The 21,293-nt window shown below is 46.2% G+C and overlaps 5 protein-coding genes across 5 annotated transcripts; 2 read left to right on the top strand and 3 right to left on the bottom strand.

Annotated features, from left to right (window-relative positions):
- Positions 1 to 52: 52 nt before the first annotated feature.
- Positions 53 to 1,199, bottom strand: JR316_0010551 (uncharacterized protein; the record flags this gene model as incomplete). Its single annotated transcript, XM_047896218.1, has 3 exons — positions 53 to 247; positions 325 to 481; positions 892 to 1,199. 3 exons carry the CDS (start codon positions 1,197 to 1,199, stop codon positions 53 to 55), a joined length of 660 nt encoding a protein of 219 aa, XP_047744263.1.
- A 1,084-nt stretch (positions 1,200 to 2,283) lies between these two features.
- JR316_0010550 (uncharacterized protein) lies at positions 2,284 to 4,087 on the bottom strand (the record flags this gene model as incomplete). The annotated part of the gene is made up of 8 exons (XM_047896217.1): positions 2,284 to 2,463; positions 2,526 to 2,679; positions 2,738 to 2,785; positions 2,845 to 2,918; positions 2,978 to 3,064; positions 3,119 to 3,614; positions 3,689 to 3,945; positions 4,067 to 4,087. 8 exons carry the CDS (start codon positions 4,085 to 4,087, stop codon positions 2,284 to 2,286), a joined length of 1,317 nt encoding a protein of 438 aa, XP_047744262.1.
- A 786-nt stretch (positions 4,088 to 4,873) lies between these two features.
- Positions 4,874 to 5,721, top strand: JR316_0010549 (Folic acid synthesis protein fol1; the record flags this gene model as incomplete). Its single annotated transcript, XM_047896216.1, has 2 exons — positions 4,874 to 5,488; positions 5,542 to 5,721. The coding sequence occupies 2 exons, from the start codon at positions 4,874 to 4,876 to the stop codon at positions 5,719 to 5,721; spliced, it is 795 nt and encodes a 264-aa protein (XP_047744261.1).
- A 274-nt stretch (positions 5,722 to 5,995) lies between these two features.
- Positions 5,996 to 10,689, bottom strand: JR316_0010548 (ER membrane protein complex subunit 1; the record flags this gene model as incomplete). Its single annotated transcript, XM_047896215.1, has 13 exons — positions 5,996 to 6,235; positions 6,303 to 6,463; positions 6,532 to 6,665; positions 6,725 to 7,401; positions 7,476 to 7,760; positions 7,824 to 8,234; positions 8,359 to 8,625; positions 8,690 to 8,797; positions 9,023 to 9,121; positions 9,323 to 9,812; positions 9,893 to 10,169; positions 10,257 to 10,316; positions 10,389 to 10,689. The coding sequence occupies 13 exons, from the start codon at positions 10,687 to 10,689 to the stop codon at positions 5,996 to 5,998; spliced, it is 3,510 nt and encodes a 1,169-aa protein (XP_047744260.1).
- A 1,026-nt stretch (positions 10,690 to 11,715) lies between these two features.
- JR316_0010547 (Serine/threonine-protein phosphatase 6 catalytic subunit) lies at positions 11,716 to 14,280 on the top strand (the record flags this gene model as incomplete). Its single annotated transcript, XM_047896214.1, has 6 exons — positions 11,716 to 11,991; positions 12,170 to 12,237; positions 12,384 to 12,441; positions 13,143 to 13,260; positions 13,656 to 13,747; positions 13,918 to 14,280. 6 exons carry the CDS (start codon positions 11,716 to 11,718, stop codon positions 14,278 to 14,280), a joined length of 975 nt encoding a protein of 324 aa, XP_047744259.1.
- Between the last annotated feature and the right edge of the window lie 7,013 nt (positions 14,281 to 21,293).

Below are 21,293 nucleotides of genomic sequence, written 5' to 3'. Positions count from 1 at the left end.
ACACGGTGTATAATACTATTTGATTGAAATTTGTTTTCAACCTTGTAATGGACTAGAGGAATGATTGACAGAAACTTCCTGTCAACCACGCGCGCTTAGAATAAAATCCAGTTACTTTCATTGCTTCTATCGTTGCCATCTGACTACCCCAAGGATTCCTCTTTGTGGGTGTCAATTCTTTGTGAAGAACTGCTCCGGCGTCTATCAGCATGTTGGCTTCCTTGATTGAATCTTCTGGACAAAACGCCTGTAAAATACGAAAAAAAAAAAACAATTTCCATCAGTCTTGACTCCTCCATGGTACGCACTAAAAATATGGATTACAGTGAACACGCATGGAATTTTCAGTTTGACGAGCTGCGCCATAGTTTTTCTCCACGATTCGATGTTTTCGGGTTCTGAACATCCGGCATCAAACGCAACAGCGAGGTCAGGTTTGACATACTTTTCTCCTTGCCGAGCAATGTATTCGTAATAGTTCCTTATCGTTAATTTTTAATACTTAATTTGGCACGATCAAATCATAAAGACGATGCTCACATAGGATGACAGTCATATTCTATCTTTTGTCCTCTTTACGCTGTGAATTAGCATCCGGATATTTATGGCATTAGTGCATGAATCGTACGAGAGGCATGATATAGTGAGAGAAAATGGTTCAAGGCGTGGCACAGCAGGTGGTCTGTGATCCTCAAGAAGGTGGCTGGACAGCACTATCTGAATGAGTATGAGACATCAAAACTGGCAGAGATATCGGAATAGGGACAATTTACCGTCAAATACTTAACTAAAGGAAGACGTGACAACATTTCCGAGAAAATTTTAGTGCTAGCGAATTCATCAATGGTTGTTCCCATCAACTAAATAACGCGATCAGTGCAACCAATTGACGAGCCAGCCCCCAGACATACATGAATGGTCAGTGTTTCCTTCTTCGTCCACGAATCATCTTCATTAAACAGTTCCAATGCCCACAGAATCGTCATTGGGGCAGCAAGTCCTTCGGTGACACAACGCAATGCCGCATCCATCAAGTACGGAGGTACGAGATGGCCGAATTCCCGCTCAACGTCAGGGCGAAAGTTCTCCCAGTCAAGCCCTCGCAAGGACCTCCAACTAGGAAACCGCCGGGAAGGCGTCCACATGGTGAATCCTCCTTTGAACAAATTTATGTCGTGTATAAGCTGGCCGACTCGCATGTCTGCAGCGGAGAGCAAATTGACGTCGCATTGAGGGAGAGAATAAGGGCCAGTAGAGGGTTCCTTCCGATGTCTAGATTTTACAGCTTTCCAGTGGCTCTTGCAGCAGTAGAAGGAGAGCCGGCATCGCGGGCACGGTTTCAGTACGGATCCAAGCATAGGCTCTCTTCCTGCCTGCCTTGCTTCAACCCGAAACGACATATCTGAGCGGCCACTGCAAATTCGACGCAAGCCAGGGAAGCATTATCAGTACGCGTAAGAATGAATAACCATAATATAAATACCATGTGAGGCATCGAGGTTCCCATCCCACCGTCTGTTTAATGGGATTATCGAACGATATTCCTAGCTCGCTCCTCAGAGCGTCAAATTTTAGCTGACCTATCGAGTCCAGAAGCAAGTTCAGATCGGCAGCATTTTCAGCGAGAGTCTTGGGCGATTTGTAGGGGAAATTGTCTAGAGGAGTACAAAACTGCAAGCCATCCTTCGCTTCGACGGTGCTGACGGCTCTACAAAGTTTTTTGTGCTTCGGCCAATCATCCTTGAAGAACCAAACAACATTAATCTCTAGGGAACATTATATAAGAATGAAGCATTTAAACCTTTTGACACTCTTAGAAGGCCGGTCAGCAGTCGCTCTCAAATGCCAAAGACCAAGACATACTTGAATTGCAATAATATATGCGTAGACACCCTGCACATCGTTGGAGCGGAGTTGCCAACTCTACCTTCTCCTTCCCACATTTGCAGCACGCCTGACCTTTCATGGCCATCAGGAGAACAGGAAGTCGGTTCGATATGTCTAAGAAGACATCCATCTTCTAGACGTTGGGGTTGATGAGTGGCAATAAGACAATGCGAGCGGGTGGTTGCATTCTGGAATATGACTCGATTTTATGTATAATAGTTCATCAAGAACGAGATCACAGTAGAACCAACGATACATGGACATCGTGTCAGACGTACTTATCACCATGTCACCTATAGACAGGTAATTTATCTAGGTTGATATTCACGATACAGATGGAAACGTACGCGACTAACTAGGTCCCTAAAGCGTTAATTTTGGACAATGGATATAGCTTTATCGGAATCCTCCCGCGAGCCAGCCATTGACTGCATAAAAGCCCGTGACCTTATTGGGCTCTGGAATGGCAAGACAACTTCCCCAAGGGTTAGCTCTAGGACCCAGTTGTGGGTGCAGAGTCGCTCCCACATCCCTGAAAATATTTGCTTCGGCTTCGGCTTCTTCCTGGTTAAAGGCCTGATAATTTTCATCCATCAGACGAAGCTGCAGAGTGAGGAGAAAGTGGGCGAATAGCTTACCGTAAACACTGCTGGGATGCGATGTTTGATCAAGACAACTAAAGATTCTTTCCACAGATCAGTGTACTCTTGTGAACAGCCTGAGTTGAAAGCGACTGCGAGATCAGGATTTACGAAATTGGTTCCACTTTCGGACACATATTGGTGGTATGTTCTGTATACAAACGCGTTGAATACTCATCACACCAATCAGAGTCTACGAGAGTACTGACGTTGGGTAATAAATAAACGTTCTTTTCCGCCCGCTCCTCGTACACGCCCTTATAGTTGAACAAAATAGGCATTAGATCGGGTTCAAATGTCAAGAGAAACAAATTACGGGCAAGTTTTCATCACATTTGAGGTTTGTTTTTGGCCTGTAATACCAGCTAATTCTGGGCCGACCAAAGTCAGCTTTCGAACAGTGAAAATGAGTACTTTTTTCGTTACAACATAAACAAAGATTGGGTTACCGTCAGGTTTTTTACTAGAGGAAGTCGATGAAGAATCTCTTCGAAAACATTAGCATTTAGAATTTCTTTTTCAGCAGGTCCAAGGATCTGGGGTTTGTTGATGAGCAAAAATGAAGACCACAGATTGAGATTATAACCAACATGTATATTGAGAGTATCCTTTTTTGTCCACGAATCATCGTTGTTCAGATTTTCGAGGGCCCACAGAATCGTCATAGGCATCGAGAGACCGTCTGTTGCCGCTCGAGCCAGATTTGGCAACAACGCGCTAACACCAGGAAGTCCCCCGAAATCTTGTTCGATGTCGTCGGAATAATCACTCCAACCAATGCCTCGAAGGGATTTCCATGTCCGCAACGTACGCTCCGGTGCCCATTTGAAAGTTCCTTCGTTCGCACCAGACATCACCATGGCAAATCGGATGTCTTCGAGGTACAGCTTGTTCATATCACACTGGGACAAGTTATCGCGGCCATCGCGGCACGGTTCTCTTTTATGTTTCTCCTTCACAGCGTCCCAGTGTTCTTCGCAGCAGTACGATGTGAAGAGACAATCGGGGCAGGGTTTCAATCCGGGTGATAACGGTTTTCGCTTCCTAAGCGATGCCTCGATCCGAAAGATCGCGTCTGAGCGTCCACTGCGTAAAGAGAAAAACGAGATTTGTCACGATAAAAATGAGAAATGGGAAGCTCCAAGTAGTGAAGAGCTTACCAGGCGAGACAATGAGGTTCCCATCCGATAAGATTTCGCTCCTCCATGCGCAGAGACCTCAACAACTCTCGTTCCAATGCTCGCATTTCAGTTTGGATGACAGCACCAATGCACTTGTTCACCTGGTCAATGTCGGTAGCTACGTAGGTCTCATCGTCATCATCAATGAACATGTATGGTGCGAGTAAGTTGTTGGCGTCCTTCGTTTCGACAGCTTTGAATGCCTTGCAAAGTGCTTTGTGCTTGGGCCAATTGGTCTTTGAAAGCGACGTGAGGCTTTTATAGGACGTGAAAGGTGCGTATATCGTACCCTTTGACATTCTATCGTCGGAAGTGCATAAGTTTCGAGGAAGGTCTTCAAAGAGGAGGAAAACTCACCGGAGCCACAATAATAGACATGAAGACAGCCAGAGCATCGTTGAAGAGGAACTTTGGACTTCTCCTTGAAACATTGATAACAGGCTTGCCCTATGCTGACGAGCATGGGAGGGAGCTTGACTCCAAATTCCATGTTGTGCAAAGACGCTGGTTGTAGGTTGTCGATGGACGTGGTTGAAGTCAAAGCATAGAGGCTTCTTTTTTGGGGTAAAGGCCCAGCCAGTCGGGTTTCGCCAGTACAAGGAACCACAACAAAGGCATGAATACTTTGATGTTGTCTGCCATTACAAAGGTTGATTGTGCCGTCTAATAATCCGCGCTGGTTAGTTGTCTGGCATGATTGGTGAAAGAGATGTCCTACGCTGGAGGTAACGATGTAATGGTGATGATCGTAGATGGAAATAGCAGTCATGGCCCCTTTTTGCAAGCTTAACCCTAACCTGTGTTAATATTGTTTTTAAAAAACTACCACTGAAGTATACACGAATCGATGATGAGGGGCACTTCTTTCTACGGAATAATATTTTTCAATCGATAGCTGGCCATCCCATTGACACAATGCACCTTGCTGCGCCTTGTCGTGACCACAATAGCCCCTAACTATCTTTTCTTAATAACACACACAAACAACTCCGCGCCGCAGCCTGCCGATTCACCGCCCCGACAAAACAAGAACAGACATTTTCCACATGTACAGACAAACGACACAATTCACGATGGAGATTCTACTTCCACCACAATTTTTGCGTCGTTTCTTCTCGCCGACCCAAGTAATACCTCGTACAAACGAAAAGCTACACTTTGAAAATGGCACCCCTTGATCTTCCTTCGAGCACCGACGTCGTGTTTGTCGATACTCTCCGCGTATCAGCCAACATCGGCCGGGACTGGTGGGGCAAAGCACGAGCACAGCCCATTGAAATCACAGTATACCTCCACCTAGAAGAATCCTACCTCCAAACCTCAGGCAAAACAGACAACGTCCTCGACTCTGTGCACTACGGCCATCTCACCAAGACAATCAGCACCCTCATCAAGGAACGGTCGTCCGAAGAGGAGGCAGGGGAGAGAAGCAGCGGGTTTGCAGATGCCGATGATCTGATACAGGCTGTCAGCGAGCGCGCGTTCGATCTGGCTGGCGATGCAGCTTCCGAAGTCAGGGTGGTTCTGGGTGTGCCGAAGATGATTCTCCTTGCCAGCGGCTTCTCTGTAGACACAACGATCGCCAAAGGCCCACCTCATTTTATGTCATCGAAGAATGTTTCTGTGAACGATATCGTCCTCCCAGTCATTATCGGCGTCAATCCTCCGGAACGAGAAGAAAAGCAACGCGTTATTATTAACATTACCTTTCACGAAAACACGGAACTGTCTCAGGTGAAATCCCCCGATTACAAGCAGATCGTCTCGGGCCTTTGCAAGGTTTGTAGTACATTTGTATCTCTTTTGCAGCCCTTCCTAACAATATGCCTCAGGAAATTGAACCTACGTCCTATCTCACCCTCGAGAAATTCGTAATGGAAATTGTCCGGTTCTGCTGTCTCTCATCCGACAAAGTTGCGGGCGTAACTGCTCGAGCCCAAAAACCCAGCGCTCTTAGCTTTGCACAATCCTCCGGAGTTCAAATAACCCGAACACGCGAAATATTCCTGTAATCCTAGCCGGAGAGCTAAAAATCTAACACTCGATGTAGACGACGTATATATTACTCAATGTTGCATCGGCAGTCGTAACGTTCATCTAGCTTTTCTATGCATAAATTTGTGTCCTTTCTTTATGAGCATGTCAAGGCTAGCGCTCAGTACTGGTGGGGTTGTTTACCAAATAACGCGTATCTCATTCCATTTTCCCGCTTGAAGGCTGAGGGTTTGCTATGGTCAGATTCCAAAGAACCATCCATTCTTTTAGTATCCATCCTACATAAATTATTTAATTATACCATTTCTCCCTCAAGCTCTTCCTCTTCACCATCGGTCTCGTCACCAAGATCGCGACCAACAGACCCGTAACTGTAAGCACAAGCTGCACCTTGTTAAAGCTCTCGCTCAAAACGTCGAACGTGTTGGACGGTGTCACGCGCGTGAGGAACATGTCGAGGCCGTATGCGAAGACGAGCGAAGTCGACTCGAGAAGAGCAGGAGCGGTGATAATTTTTTGCACGTTTGCAACCTGGTCATCGAGAGATTCAAAAACAGAAGTTAACAACAGACCTGGACTGTAAGAAATAATGACTTACGTCGTAGTTATGGGATAGCGCCCTCTTCGGATCGTTGGGGATCAGAGGGTCGTACTGGATGAGGAGCTCTTCCTGATCTTCAGCTGTCATCTTGCGCGATGGGCGCCGAGGATCAAAGATCCGCCTAGGGAATGACTGGATCTTCCTGTTCGCTGTGGCAACTGCAAAAACAGAACATGCAAAAACTTGAATAATATGTAACCCATTTGTATTGGTTAGAGGAGCTTACCGATGAGATCCTTGCTAGTTATACCAAACTTGGTCGTAGTTGTGGCCAGAGCCGTGATAGCGGACGGGAACACATATGCCTGCTCATACACAGAGTAGTTGAGCGTATCATTCGAATATGCCGAGATACTCGAACTGCGCGTATATGTGTCAATTAACCACCATCAGACAAAACAAAAGAAATAACAACGCACCTCATAATTTTATCATCCGCCTTTTGTCCTTCATAGAACTCCACACTGACCATACGATATCCTTTCGCTCCGCCCACACTCCCACCAGCAACCTCCGCCTCATAATAATGATACACCAGCCAATTCTCCACGAGGTTCGTTTTGATATCACAACCTCCCCCTCTCACAGTGCCTGCGCCCGCACCCGGTGTGCCCGGTGCGTCCGACGATGGCACGGGAGGCGAAGCTTTTACTTCCGCATGGTACACAATGGTACCCTTCGCACTATCCACGACATATATGCCACACATGACATCCGTTTTCGCATTACCTTCCTCGTCAACCTTGTTCTTCCTCGCCACAGTTTTGACCACGAATAGTCGTTCGTCCAAATACTTGTACAGGGTCTTGCGCGATCCTAACACTTTGCCTACGCTTGCGACGCCCGAGCCCTTGGCGTGGCCCATCGTCGGTGCCTGTGGGAGGAGCGCCTGAATCTCTTCGCCCGCTGGAAGAGAAATTGCCCATGTTGGGTATGCGGTTGGCTTGAAGTGGGACTGGTCTTTTGGTGGAAGCCCGAGCTTGTGACCGACGATACGGTGCCGCGACTCGACGTGTGCGCGAAGTGGGAAAGATAGACTTGGGAGGGCGCGAGCGAACACAGACTCAGCGGTTGGGTTAGAGGGATAGATGTATGCCTATAAAAACGAGAGTAACCAGGTCGTTGAAATAAAATCAAGGGAAGATCGAAGGAAGGTGGAGTGAAACGGACCTGCAAAAACTCGTCCAATAGTACGATAATCTTTCTTCCCTCCGCATTCAGTATGTATACTTCGACCACTGGTCCAGCAACGATATCCTGTCCTTCAAGAATGCCTCCATTATCTTGATCGTCTTTTTTCTCCTCCTTCTCTTTCTCTTTCTCGACCTCTTCACCTTCGCCTTCAGATTCGACCCCAAGCTCAGCCAAGATATCCGAAGCACTCTTCTTCGAGGAAGGGAGCGCATCTTCGCCTGTGAGCGCATTTATGTGAAATATAACAGTGTCAACAAGGGACTAGTTATATCCCAGCATGAGATTAAACCCTAAAATTCGCGAAAAATTGAACCTCAAACTCACATTATCTGCCCTCCTTTGCCCGACAAGCACAACCTCCGGGTCTCCCTTTACATCTCCGGCGTCGCCCTCACTCGTGACAGCCTCATCTCCAACAGCCCTGATCACAAACAACTTCACCGGAATCACTCTCCCACCCATACCCGCTCGACCGACCCATCCCATCCCGAGCACTCTGCTCCAAACCATAGCGCCTGTTGAAGTATCGATAGCATATACCTTTCCGAATAGGGTGGCAGTGATGATTAGTTGCCGGTGGCCAAACGCGTCGCGGGCTAAAGTGGTAGTGGAATCGTTTGATGGAGGTGTTGCGGCGTTGGAGAGCGCGCGGTAGTCGATAACGACGGTGGCAGCGGCTGGAGCTGGAGAGGAAGTGAATCGTTTGATGAAGTTTGCAACATAATTTGGGAAACCCTAGTTAATCGGCCCAGTCAGTCAGCTAGTCAGTTGGGACGTGGATATCAAAGGTAGATATGGTAAGCCGCCGGCTCATCCAAACTTTCTCGAGAAAATCACAAAAAAAAAACCCAAAACACACCTGCGCGTCAACAATCTGCCTACTCAACCTCCCTAGGAACCCTTCCTCGCTCTCCCTCGCGATTATATCAGCGCCTTTTCCTCCCTCCGGTAGCTCAACAAACTCAGCGACGACCGTAGCAGCTAGGCCCTCCTCACGCGTCCAATGCAACACAGGTTCCAATTCTAAAGAAGAGGGCGCAGACCAAAGCTGTACGGCACCAGTGGTGGTGGTAATGAGGATCCTGGCGTGCGTAGACGATGCATCGCGCGGACCGTCGAGGGCGACCTAGAGCGTATTCGAATATGGATCAGAACGCGAAATCACGTTGATTCAAAGGAAAAACACCTACGTGGCTCAATACACCATGGGATTGGGTATCAAACGCAAACGCAAAAGGACGTGGCGCTTGCTGTGTGGACGCCTCGGATTGGACGGTGTATACGTCTGCTGACGCTTTCTGTGAGAGGGAATGTCGTCAGTCATCTAAAAGCCAGGGAATATCCTGGGAATTGAATAGACATAGATGGAAATATGTCATAAACGCTCGGAGAAACGCAAGTTCTCGCGCTCGGAAGTGAAAAAGTGCATATACTGGGTAAAATGGTGTGCACGGAACCAGCGAAGCATAACGCGGAGAAATACGAAAATACCGGAAAGTCAAGAAATGAAACCAATGACGCACCTGAACAGCATGATCCCACCACACCCTTCCCACAGCGGGTGCACCGCGCGCGTCCAGACCACCTGCGTACATAGACTCAGCTTGTGTTGGAGTTGTCGCCTATGCGCCATTTCAACGAGGAAATAACCATCAAGATGAATTGAAAATGGGTTAGATCGAGAGTGATAACGGGTGTGTCGTAAGAGCGAGAGGTTGGCAATATGTATGTCAATGCAGCGGGTCGGATTAAACAAAGGCAGGAACGGGCGAAAACGCGTTAGCCAGAATTACAGAGATGAGCGTTTAGCAAAACAGGCGCACCGATCCCTCAAATTCCCATACACTTTCCGCAACAACTTCTTCTTCACCCTGTTCCGCGACTCTCAGAACCAAAGAGCTGCCATCACTCCTACCCACCACAACATGACCTTCTTTACCTAACCCGACGTCGACAAGTTTCTCCAATCCCGCAGAACCCGAGTTCTTGAGAGCCTGTGGGCGGGGTTTGAATTGCTTGCTGGAGGAGGTTGAAGGGAGGGGGAGGTAATACAGTGTGGATTTCGATAACCATAGAATCACCGGTTTCCCGGTATCTTTGGATGTTGCGCTGGCACGGACGACGAAAAATTGAGTGAGAGGGTCTGATATTGAGCTTGGCACGCCTCCGCTGAGGTTCTCGATAACTTCTCCGGAGGAGATTGAGAGGGCGGTGGTGTGAAGTGTAAATGAGGCTGTGGATGATGAGAGGCCTATCAAGTGTATATGCTGGGAGGACGGGGAGATGAGGATGTCGGAGTAGATTGTTAAGGATCTACAAATGAACGTTACGAAGGTATGGAACGAGGAGAGCGAAGATGAGATAAAGGAAAACAAATAGGGAACAGTGCGTACCCCTGATCAGGCGACTTCCATGCCCACATCTCCTTCCCGCTCTGGGCGTCGAGCTTTCGTACTTCGCAGCCATTGGTGAGGACGTACAATACGTCTTTCTGATTTCCATTAGAATCATTTCCTTCACGACTGAACACAACCTGTTTTCCGAGATGTGCTGGTTCCAAGAGCGCGCCATTGGCTGGGTGGTGTAGCCTCTTTTCAAGGAGGAGAGAGCCGGTGAGTAGGGAGAAGGTGCGCAATGTTGAGCCACCGGGTCCAGATAGTGTCGCGAGTGCTATAGTAGATTGGTTAAAGGGAATAAAGAAAGAGCGATATGATACGTGAATACGAGTTATGAAGAAAGATTGAGCAAGAAACGTACTGGTGCTGCTCTTGTAGTATCCCGCTACCCGGTCTTCCGCGTCGAATATGTGCCTCCATACTGTCCACAGAACAATAAAGTAAGCATATATGTCTCAGTAGCATCGATTAACTATAAAAACATTGTACGCACGGACAGCGCCGTCTTCCGGGTCGAGCACTGCAAGGACATTATTTCCGGTTGTAGTGACGATTACAGTCTTCGTTCCATTCGCCTTGATTGCAGTGCCTGTTTCCGTCTCGTCGAGGTCGACATCAACAAAGGAAGGTGCGGTGACAGGTGCATTCGAATGAGGTACACCGATAAGATGTTTATGCCAGTCAACGACGCCGACGTCCGATTCGTGTAGCGCATAAACCGACTGAGTGAGGTGTGATAGTTGTAGTAAACCGGAAAGAGTGATGAGGGGGGAGATGGCTGCCAAGAGCCGCATTTTGGATATGAGCGGACCCTGCGGTGCTAGCCTTGCGCAGGTTGATTAGTTCGTAGAATGTGGGTGGAATGAGGAAGCGCTGTCGTCGTGTTACCAGCAGCGAGCAGGACACATCATCGTATTGCAAACGCGTCCTGTGAATATTCTCACGCTTTTGATTTCTACCTGGCACCAACCTGGCACATCGCGCGGACTGCTGCCCCAATCTATGCATGCCACGTAAAACCATTGAGAGTATAACAGATACAACCTCGTGAGGCAGGTAAATACTCCAAATACGTGTGCTCAAGCAACTTATTGGAAAAAGTCCGGAGCGGATGGAAAAATAAAGGGAAATTAAATAGTAACAATTGAATTTTAGAAACAAGCAGATCAGTACTGTTTGAGTTAGCAACAGAGTAAAAGCTGATTATAGTTCAGCTTAATACATAAGAAGCTTGGGAATTAACAGACTTGGGACTGTACACATCGATACCGAAGAATTTGCTGCTCTCCATGAGATTGAAGTGCTGCTAGTAGCTAGCATCCTTAGTCAACCTTTGAAGAAGACAAATTGGATGACATTTATTACATATTTTAAGTCTTGATATTCATCTTCTGCTTTTTTCAAGGTTTTAAAGTATCTCGAACCAATAGACCCGTACTCGGACGACACTGCCTCTGCGCCGCTGTCAAGTGTTCCCAATTGGAAGTTCAATGAATTAGGCATGTTAAAAAACCACACTTCTTTCGATAGAGGGCTTAAAATGATGCAGTCTGTCATGGCATACGATTTCGTGCTGAATGTAGAGAAACCCCTTTAAATACTTGAAAGAAGTCAACGGGAGTCGAAAATGAATAAAATATTCCCACGCCATGGTCTTCGGTTTGCCATAATCAGTTCCGACAGTCATGCTTGCACTCACTCACCAATTCACTCAACTCTCCAACATATCTGCTATCTATCCCACATAGCCATAGCCTAGAAGTTCCTATTGATCGATTCGTATACCAATACACCCATTTCTGCTCGATTATTCTGTCTCTATGTCCACATCCGCCTCATCCCCATCCTCGCCCTCATCTTCAAGCATTTCAGACCCAGACAGATGGATTGCCCAGCTAAAGACTTGCACACACCTCTCTGAACCTGACATGAAAAAACTCTGCGCGATGGTACGGAACATCCTACTGGAAGAGAGCAATATCCAACCCGTCTCGTCACCCGTCACGATATGCGGTGATATTCATGGCCAGTTTTGGGATCTCTTAGAGTTGTTGAGGAAGGGTGGGGATGTCCCCGGGACGAGTTACATCTTTATGGTATGTATGTGCTACTCTCTCTCCTTGTCTTTCTGCTTCCACATGATGCTTGGTTTCGATGGTTGGGTTCTGGTTTGACGTGGGTTCGAGATGTGGGTCGCGGTTCCCCCGACGGGAAAAAACAGTCTGTTGGGTTTGACGCCTTGTTGATTATTTTTACTTGGGATCGATGATATAGGGCGACTTCGTGGATAGAGGCCATTACAGCCTAGAGACAGTTTCCCTTCTATTCGCGTTAAAAGCGAGGTGCGTCCGTGCCTCGACCTTTCTTATCCCTGCTTTTCCAATTCCCTCTTCGTGCCTTATATCTTCCGACTACATCGCATTCCTACTCTACTCTGTGACTTCGCCGGCAACGACCTGATTCATCCATTCCCCTTACCCCAACCCAGGTATCCCGATCGAGTAACCCTCCTACGCGGGAACCACGAAAGCCGTCAGATTACGCAGGTATACGGTTTCTATGGTTCGTTTTCGAGTTTTCATGATTCATTGTTTCTCTACCCGTTCCTTTCTCTTCTTGTTCGTATCTCATCCTCGTTTTCTATCCATCACAATTACATCCACTATTGCGATAAGAAACGGCTAACACACTCTCATCTCTCATTTCAACATCCCATCTCGATCTTTGCCAAACCCCTTATAATACGGCCACTTCGACTACGAACGAATATCCGGAACAGACGAGTGCCAACAGAAGTACGGTAGTGCGACAGTATGGAAGACATGTTGTGGCGTGTTCGATTTCCTAAATCTTGCTGCCGTGTGTATTACCATGCTTATGTCTCTGAATCGTATGCACTGACTCGTCCCTTTGCTTTCAATATTCCCTTATTCAACCTTCTCTCAATGCTCCCTCTCTTTATCGATATCGTCGCAATGCACACCTTGAACCAACCTTGTTTTTCCACATTTTTGGCTTTTCCTCCGTGGATCAACGTTGACCTTCATTTATCGCATCTCCTATATCTCTGGATCAACGTCACTTCGACCCATCTTCTCTTCCTACCTCTTTTCTGTGTCGATACACCAACCTATCTCACATCGCCCACATGCACCACACTCTGGGACAATACATTCATTCCACTTGACTCCTCCCGGTGTCTTATTACATTGCACCAACTTCCACTCCGTTTCCTACCACCTCCCAGATAATCGATGGGCACACACTATGCGTGCACGGAGGCCTGTCACCCGACATTCGAACGCTTGACTCGATCCGGACGCTCTCGCGCGCGCAGGAGATTCCGCATGAAGGTGCTTTTTGCGGTACGTTTTCATTCTTGATTTTGCTGTGATGAGGGTTTCTTCTCTTCTCTGTTTTCCTTTTTTCTGGGTTTTTCTTTTGAGTTTGGATCTGTTTTTGGAGGGCAATGACAAGTGCCAATGCGTTCTTCAAAGATGGCATGGATTTTGGATGGGATATGAAGTTCTGGTGTCTTTTATACTGGTCATCGGGCCTAGTTTGCGATGGACCAGGTGGGAATCAGTTGATGCTGGGGCATGCCGCCGTAATTTAATGCTGCAGATCCCGGATTCAATTTGGCTTCTGTTCTCGACATCGTCTCTCATTCGTTTCTTCTCTCTCCTTTCATTGCCTTGCAAATGACGAAAAACTGACGCGTTAATTACTGATTCAAATTATCCACACCACATATATATAGATCTGATGTGGTCAGATCCGGACGACATTGAGAACTGGGCTGTGAGTCCGCGAGGGGCAGGGTGGCTTTTTGGTGGCAGTGTGGTCAAAGAGGTACGTCTTTGATTTATCGCCCAACGCGTCCATCCGCGTCGCACACCATACATGGTCGCTCATTAATGGTTTCCACATCCTCCGTATATCTGGTACCCTTCATGATCTGGGACGTCTACGCACATCCTACCTCCTCAACACCACATGTACACACACATCAAACAAACCAGTTCAACCACGTGAACGCGCTCTCTCTTATCGCGCGCGCGCACCAGCTCGTGCAAGAAGGGTACAAGTACATGTTCGACAAGCAGCTCGTCACCGTATGGTCTGCGCCGAACTACTGCTACCGCTGCGGGAACATGGCGGGGATTATGACGGTGCGCGATGACGGCGGGCAGACGTTCGAGGTGTTCGAAGCGGCGGCAGAGAACGAGCGAGACGCGATGGGCGCTGGGGGACTTGGAGGTATGGGTGGCGGAATGGGTATGGGTGGCGGGTTTGGTGCGCGGAGAGGTGGGGTGAGTGTTTTTGTTTTTACAATTAGATCATTGTTCCGTGAATTTCTACTCTGTGAGTTTTCGCTGACTTGATTTTTCTCTGCTTTTTTGTTCCTTCAGAGCAATATGCCGTATTTTGTATAGCCCTGCTGTTCTGATTTACGCCGAGAGGACGTGTACATGTGCTTACAGAAGTTTTATCTTCGTTCTTCAGTCGTGTCACGTGATTTGCCCAGCATACGTGACGCGACGCGACAGGAGCCATAAACGTCTACAGAATGGTACCCTGGTAGCTTCGTAGCTCAGACGCATCCATCGATGCAAACTTGGTGATACATGTCTAAATTCTGTGCGAACGATCAAATAAAAGTTGATTCAGAATGCGCTTCGTCTGTCTCTTGTCCGTGGCAACATCACTGACATTACCCAGGAACTAATTAAGGTGAAAGATAATAAATAATAAGCGGCAATGTGATTGCGTACATAAACTGCGACCAGACTGAGTTTACACTGCCTCGAGGCCCAAACATTTCTTTGTCCGTCTTTCAACTTGGAGCAAGTACGGCTACCGAGAACTCTATCTATCATGGTATATAGTTAGGGTGACTTGGAGAGCCTTCCACCATTCTGTTACTATTTTTCTGACGCCTGATTCTGATTGCAGAAGATACAAGTGGAACAACATGAAAAATGACCAATATGCATAGCAGAACGGCACAGACATTAGTTTTTGTCTGGTTGGGACTGTAAAGTTGATTCGGATCGGTAAAGAAGATGATGAAAAATCCTAGAATCCAGAAAATGGAGGACCTATGGAGTTATTAAACATACTTCCAAAGATATTTAAATAAATATGGACTGTACCAAGCGAACATGCACAACGGCAATGTCAATATCATCATGGTATCGGTGGCTTCCACGCTACTGTGAGGCTCGAGAGCCTATGAGAAAAGCGCCAATCAATAGTGAATAGACAATCATCGATATTGGAATTAGGTGGACATACTTCGGGTGATTCCTTGATTGAATTGAAATCGACCACAGGCGTCTCTAGTAACAAGTAGGCGGCAGACACGATTACACCAATTGTTGAAGAAACAATGGCGGAAATCACTACTGTCCGCGTGTATATGTTGGCACTGACACCAGCCATTTGAAACATTCCAAAAGATGTTCTAATGGATACACACGTCAATCCAGCATACTGTAGCGTAGCAAGGTAAAAGTCACTTACGTGAGGATACCAGCACACCCAGGAAGACACATTCTCTTCCATAATAAAACCATCCGATTCTCCAAGCGTGTTCCGCTCCCTACATTAATATTCTGGAAATATATCAATTAATACAATATCAATAAATATGAAATACATGATTCTCACAGCTCTATCAGTAGGTGATCTGGAAGAGCTCGATGGTGGCCCTCCGTGTCTTTGAATGAAATAGTAATATGCGAAATGAAGCATCCCAAAGCAGTGTACTTTGCATACAATGTTGCTCAATCTTGCTCCCATTTGGCAGAAGCGAGTAGCATTAATGCATGTAGTTCCAGCACCTCTGGCGGTGGATGGCGTTGTCCGAGTCATAGTTGCTGCTTTTAAATATTAGACATTGTGTTGAAGGAACAGGGATACACAACTTTTAACTTTGCCAAGCTTTCCTTTGAGCTGATTTACAGTTTGCACGCCTCGTTGACGAGGTATCCACACGTCCTGCAGGAAAGTTGAAATTCGGTGTTTTTGCGAAAACGTGCTGTAGCGGCAGCACGAAAGTTAAATATATCTGAAAGTTGGTGTTGGGAGTTATACAAAAATGGGAACGTTGCAACGAGGGGGAGTGTGGAGAGCAAGAGGTGGAGAGCAGAATTTGGAATCATATACAGGGTAAAAATAGAAGGGGAGGTAATGGCCAGGCACCGCCCCTCTAGCAAGAATTTTGGCAAGCGCCGATGATGGGCGCAAGATTTGTTCCGAATGGTATTCTTATCACTTCATAACATATATCCGTACCGCTCCATCAGATATCTTACACGCTTCTGATATCAAAAGGTCTTTGTGTCTCCTTTTGTTGGGTTGTTTTAATTTTGAAATTTATAATATGATGATAATCAGAATACCTGTTTTGTCTGACCTAAACAGAAATCCAACCCTGTCTCCTGACTGTCTAGGGTAAAACTAATCTGTAGGACGTTAACACGTCAACTTTCAAAGCTGGTGGAACAAAGACTACTTCTGATACAACCCTAACGCCCTTGTGATCTGTAGAAAATGGTTTTGTGGAAATAAATTACAGATGGGACACATTTATACAGAATTTTCCGAGAACAGTGCTATCATGGAGGAGTATACAAGGATACAACTGAAAAGAAGGGATTGGATTAGATTTAGTACAGCAAGGTCTACTAATAATTTCCTGCTTTATTGTCGGGTACGAGAGAAACGGTTTAGGTCTACATTTGCAAACCTAATGGAGTATCTGTGCCAAAGCAGAACTTAAATAGTGATAAGATAAAAGTGTCTCGCGGAACTGAAAATTGTGACGGCGTGAAAGATGCTCAGCGAGCACAGGTAGGTTGCAGAGACGATGGTTTTGGATGTGTTTGGTGTGTAGGTTACGTTTGGGTCGGTGAATATGCAGGTGTAGAATGTGGCTATGGCAAATGCGGTCGACCTGATATGGGTGTACGTTAGAAAATTGGTATTTGGAGATAATGGATTAAAGAGCCTACCAGGCAAGCAGTGATAATGGAAGAGTCAGTAGGACAAAAAAGGCGTTTGATTGTTGAGTGTAAATGCATTCGGACGCCTGCGTCGACGGTATTAGGGTTGATATACCGTTGTTGTTGTGCGTGTGGTATATTTACTTACCTTCAACCAGCATTGCGCAACTGTGGGATTGAGAAACAGTGCATGAAAGTACGCATACAGAGACGATACTGCCACGCCAAGCGCTGCGGAGATGATAGTTGATGTTACAGCCGTTCGTGCATAGATGTTTCCATTGATCCCCGAGATTTGAAAGAATCCAATGGAAGTCCTAGGAAATTGTGGTAAGTGATTGAATGATTGTTTAGTTGATTGACATATGGGGTTATATATTACTGTCCACCGCGCAGCGGTCATCAGCGACTTACGTTAGGAAAAATCCACATCCTGGCAAACACATGTATTTCCAAACTGAAACCATCCGCGTCACAGACGTTGTCCATGACTCCAGTATTGTCACTTGCTGAGTTTAATAGTTAGTATATTGAAGAACAAATAGAGATCAGTCCACTACGCACCTCACTCATATTGGTGTTTTCCGCATCCTCTCGAGGAGCAGAGTAGATGTGGCGCGTTATGTCAATTAGGCCAATGGAATGGATCCTCGATAGCTTATCTACAAGAAATTTGACAGCCTGTTCTAAGGCTTTCCCGAGTCTGTGTAGGGAAAACAATAAAGAGCGATTTAGCGTATACAAATGTTGATTTTAATATAGGATTTTACCTTCTACGAATTGAAATGTCATTCTGTTCGAGAGTCATTGTGTAGACACGGTGCTAGTACTATACGGATACACAATTGCGTTCCTGGCGAGTCAAGAACTTGGTCTGTAGCAAGGCTGAATAACTCTCTGATAGTTAAGAGAGAACTTTATATAGTATAGGAGGATTCACGATAATACAAATTTGTCCCAAACTTTGATCCCCAAATGTTTATCAGGTTAGAGCCTGAGGTTCCCAATGTGAATGTGGGCCGATTTCGCAAGCTGGTGTATATTATTTAAATCACGCTACGAACGATGGTTTGCATTCTAAACTTAGATCCCAACTTCACGGGTCTCTGACTTGGTTTTTTTTTTTCCAATGTCGCCTGTATTATGACCGGTATAACCAGTATGACCATCACAACCTCTTGCCAGATTGTATACAAGTTTTGTCCTTTACGCAAGCGGTCGCTATATTGGACCCAGTGACTCGGAGCTATAATTTAAGACATGAGAGTGGGAAAGTCTGTAATCAATGTGAGATTTTTGCAGCTTGGATTCTTGCTGATAGACGAAGCTTAAAATAAGAATATGCCGGTATATGGGCATTTAGAACAACAGTGGTCCTTGGCAGGCTATCCGGCCACCCTTTTCTTTGGGGATATTGTACACCAAAGAGGGGTTCCTTAGCTTTTTAAGCACACAGGTCGTCTGTGACCCACTGTGATTTGAGCACCACGATCACGCGGAGGTTGATTTGTTGTAGTCTATACGCAGACACGGGGGGCAAAGTCCAGCACGGTAGAATTTCAACCGTGCCCGTCGCGGTTGAGATTCGAGTGAACAAAGGCGGGCCGGATTTCCGTCGGAGATTTAAATATTTAATCAGCGTAAGACTTGTTATTCTCGACATGACTTCACCTCATATTTTGTTGTTCAAAAGAGTCATGGTGAATATTATGCAAAACTCCAAAGCTTAACAGATAAATAGGGAGCTAATACATATACTTAAGTTTGTCTCATGCTTCCTATTAGTATGTAGATACCTTAATTTGGAGGCCTATTCAGCAATAACTACCTTAACTACACATACTGCTCTGCGACAACTATCTGTGAGCCGAAAGCTTGATCATATCCTGTGAAACTATATGGTATTAGTTAGGCAGCTTGTGTCATAGTTTAAATGTATTTTGAACTTTATTATGCTTTGAATTGGCACCGACAATTATACTGAAGAATATGATAAAATAAAATCAATTGAGGATCAATTGCTCTAGCAGTATTTTTGCCAGTAAAATAATTATATAGAGTGTCTTTAGAATATTCTCAAGGTGTACTACAGTTGGAATTGAGGTTACTGAGATACATCCACTCCTAATTACTTTTAAATGCAGAAGCAATAATATGCCACTGCTAATTGGAACACTATCACCAATCCATTGGCACTGTGGGCTTTAAAACTCAAATCAAACTCTTAGAGCATATTTATACTAAAATTTACATCAATAACATTAAGGTGTACATTGTTGCTACATCTAGAAAATATAATACACACAATTTCGTTGGCAAAGTGTGCTTGTGGAATGACATCAGCTTGATTACGTGGTCCCAAAATCTCAACCGTGACGGGCACGGTTGAATTTTGACCGTGCTGGACTTTGCCTCCCGTGAGAGGTTGCAGATGACGTGTACGTGTGATTGTGCATCTAGCTGACATTGGTAAGTAGAACTCTCCACAGGCGCCTGTGTACATTGACGATTTGCTACTTGCTATATAAACACGCACTCTTTTGCATTTCTTGATGCCACGAAGAATGTAGCAAGTTCTGGGTTGAACGCAACTATATTTTGTATTTTACAAAACTCAATATTGTATAGACCGATGGCAAACGCCTCTTGTGCTTAAGAAGAATCGTTTACACGATTAACGATTATAGTACCAAGGGGTTTGGAAGACTGTATTATATATTAGGCGAATGGCAGGCAGTATTCATGATATGATGCTTGTACTTGCCTGCCCTCGTATGTGTTTCGGAATAATGAGGCATTCGGAGTCGACGCAGCAGCGGTCGTCGTTACTCAAACTAAAGTTAGCACTGTATTTATCCACTGAGCAGTCCTAAAGCTCACCTCACAGGCCATATCATCGCGCATGCGGCTCAACCTAGCGTGAACGTTCATCGTGCTAACTCGTATACAGATACACGTTCTTGTTACGTAGATGTAATCTATGATATGCGTATAGTCAATCTGACGATCGATTCAACCGGGATCTGGTATTCAATGTCCAGTACGAACGGGTTTTGCTTGTATACTGGGTCTACCCACAGCGAGCTCTTACTTTCTGTGCGCACGGGCCAGGCGCCAGCGAACACGACACAATACCGACGGGCCGGCCGGGTGGTTTGTTGTGGTTACGGGTACGGGTACGGGCCCGCCCAGCCGTGCGCACGGTACAACGCAAAGAGAAAAAAAGAAAGTTGAAAAACGCACTAAAAATACACCAAGTTCGAAAATCAGACAAGAACGTGCGCGAAACCGTTGGTTCACAAAGTTTACAATTTTACCATTGACTTTGCATCTCCGAGTTTACTTTACATTCACTGTTTACTGATTTGCCGGAGCTGGCTTGGGGTGAAGCTTCGGTGAAATTTAAAGCGGAATGTGATCGGTGCATCGATCGGTGATTCTGTGTCATTGATCGTGAAGGAGATGGGATGGGTTAGGTGCGGGAAAGGTCGGGATAGGGTGTTTTTAGGATGGATTGGATTGGATTGGATGGGTTGTGCGTACGTGCGCAGTGGTGCTCGTACTCTAGTCTCTTACCTACTCCTGAATACCCCAAGAGATGGATCATACATGCATGCATGAGTGAGCCCGAATGCGCATGATATTCGTATTGCCGTGCTGAATCTGATAATCTGAGCAGACGGGTGGGCCGAGCCTTGGACTGTTGAGATTTTGAGATGCCGGGCGCCCCCGAGTGCCGACGTCCCGGCGCAACGACCCAATTGGTGCGCGGGGCGTCATCGATGGGGTGACGTCGTTTTGGCTTATATTAACCTTGTCCTTCATCGTGAATCCCGCATCATCTCCCCCATCCCCCATAGCATATCCCAAGCTTTCAGCGAGTTCTGCTTCTGCCTGCTTCAGCTCTCCTCGACTTCTACAGACACGTTTGTACAGGCGCGCCGTGTTGGGTTGCTGTTGCTGCTATTGTTATCGTTATTGGTATTCTTGAACGAGCTTGAGCGGGGGTGTAGATTCGATCTTGTTGCCACATCATCATCATCGTTGGCATCATCGTTAGCATCGGCATCGGCATCGTCGGCGTCACTGGTCACTGGTCAGCGTCATCAACAACAGCAGCGGTCAGCTGGATATATATCGGTGCAATCCGTGTTTCGTTTATATCTTCCTTGCCATCTTCTTCATTCATCCCCCCCTTCCTTCTTTCCTTCTTTCCTCCCTCCATCCCTCCATCCTTTCCTCACAACACACGCGCGCACGCATACGTGCATACATCGAACAACATCAAAACGCTTAGAGCGATAACACCCACTTCCAACATCCCCATCCCCATCCAAACCAAAATCTCAATCCAATCCAATCCAAAAAATCAAAACTAAAACCCAACA

Source organism: Psilocybe cubensis, chromosome 10 (genome assembly GCF_017499595.1).
Source record: "Psilocybe cubensis strain MGC-MH-2018 chromosome 10, whole genome shotgun sequence".
Lineage (NCBI taxonomy): Eukaryota > Fungi > Basidiomycota > Agaricomycetes > Agaricales > Agrocybaceae > Psilocybe > Psilocybe cubensis.
The sequence above is the reverse complement of the archived record's forward strand: the minus strand, read 5'-3'. Positions and strand labels throughout refer to the sequence as shown.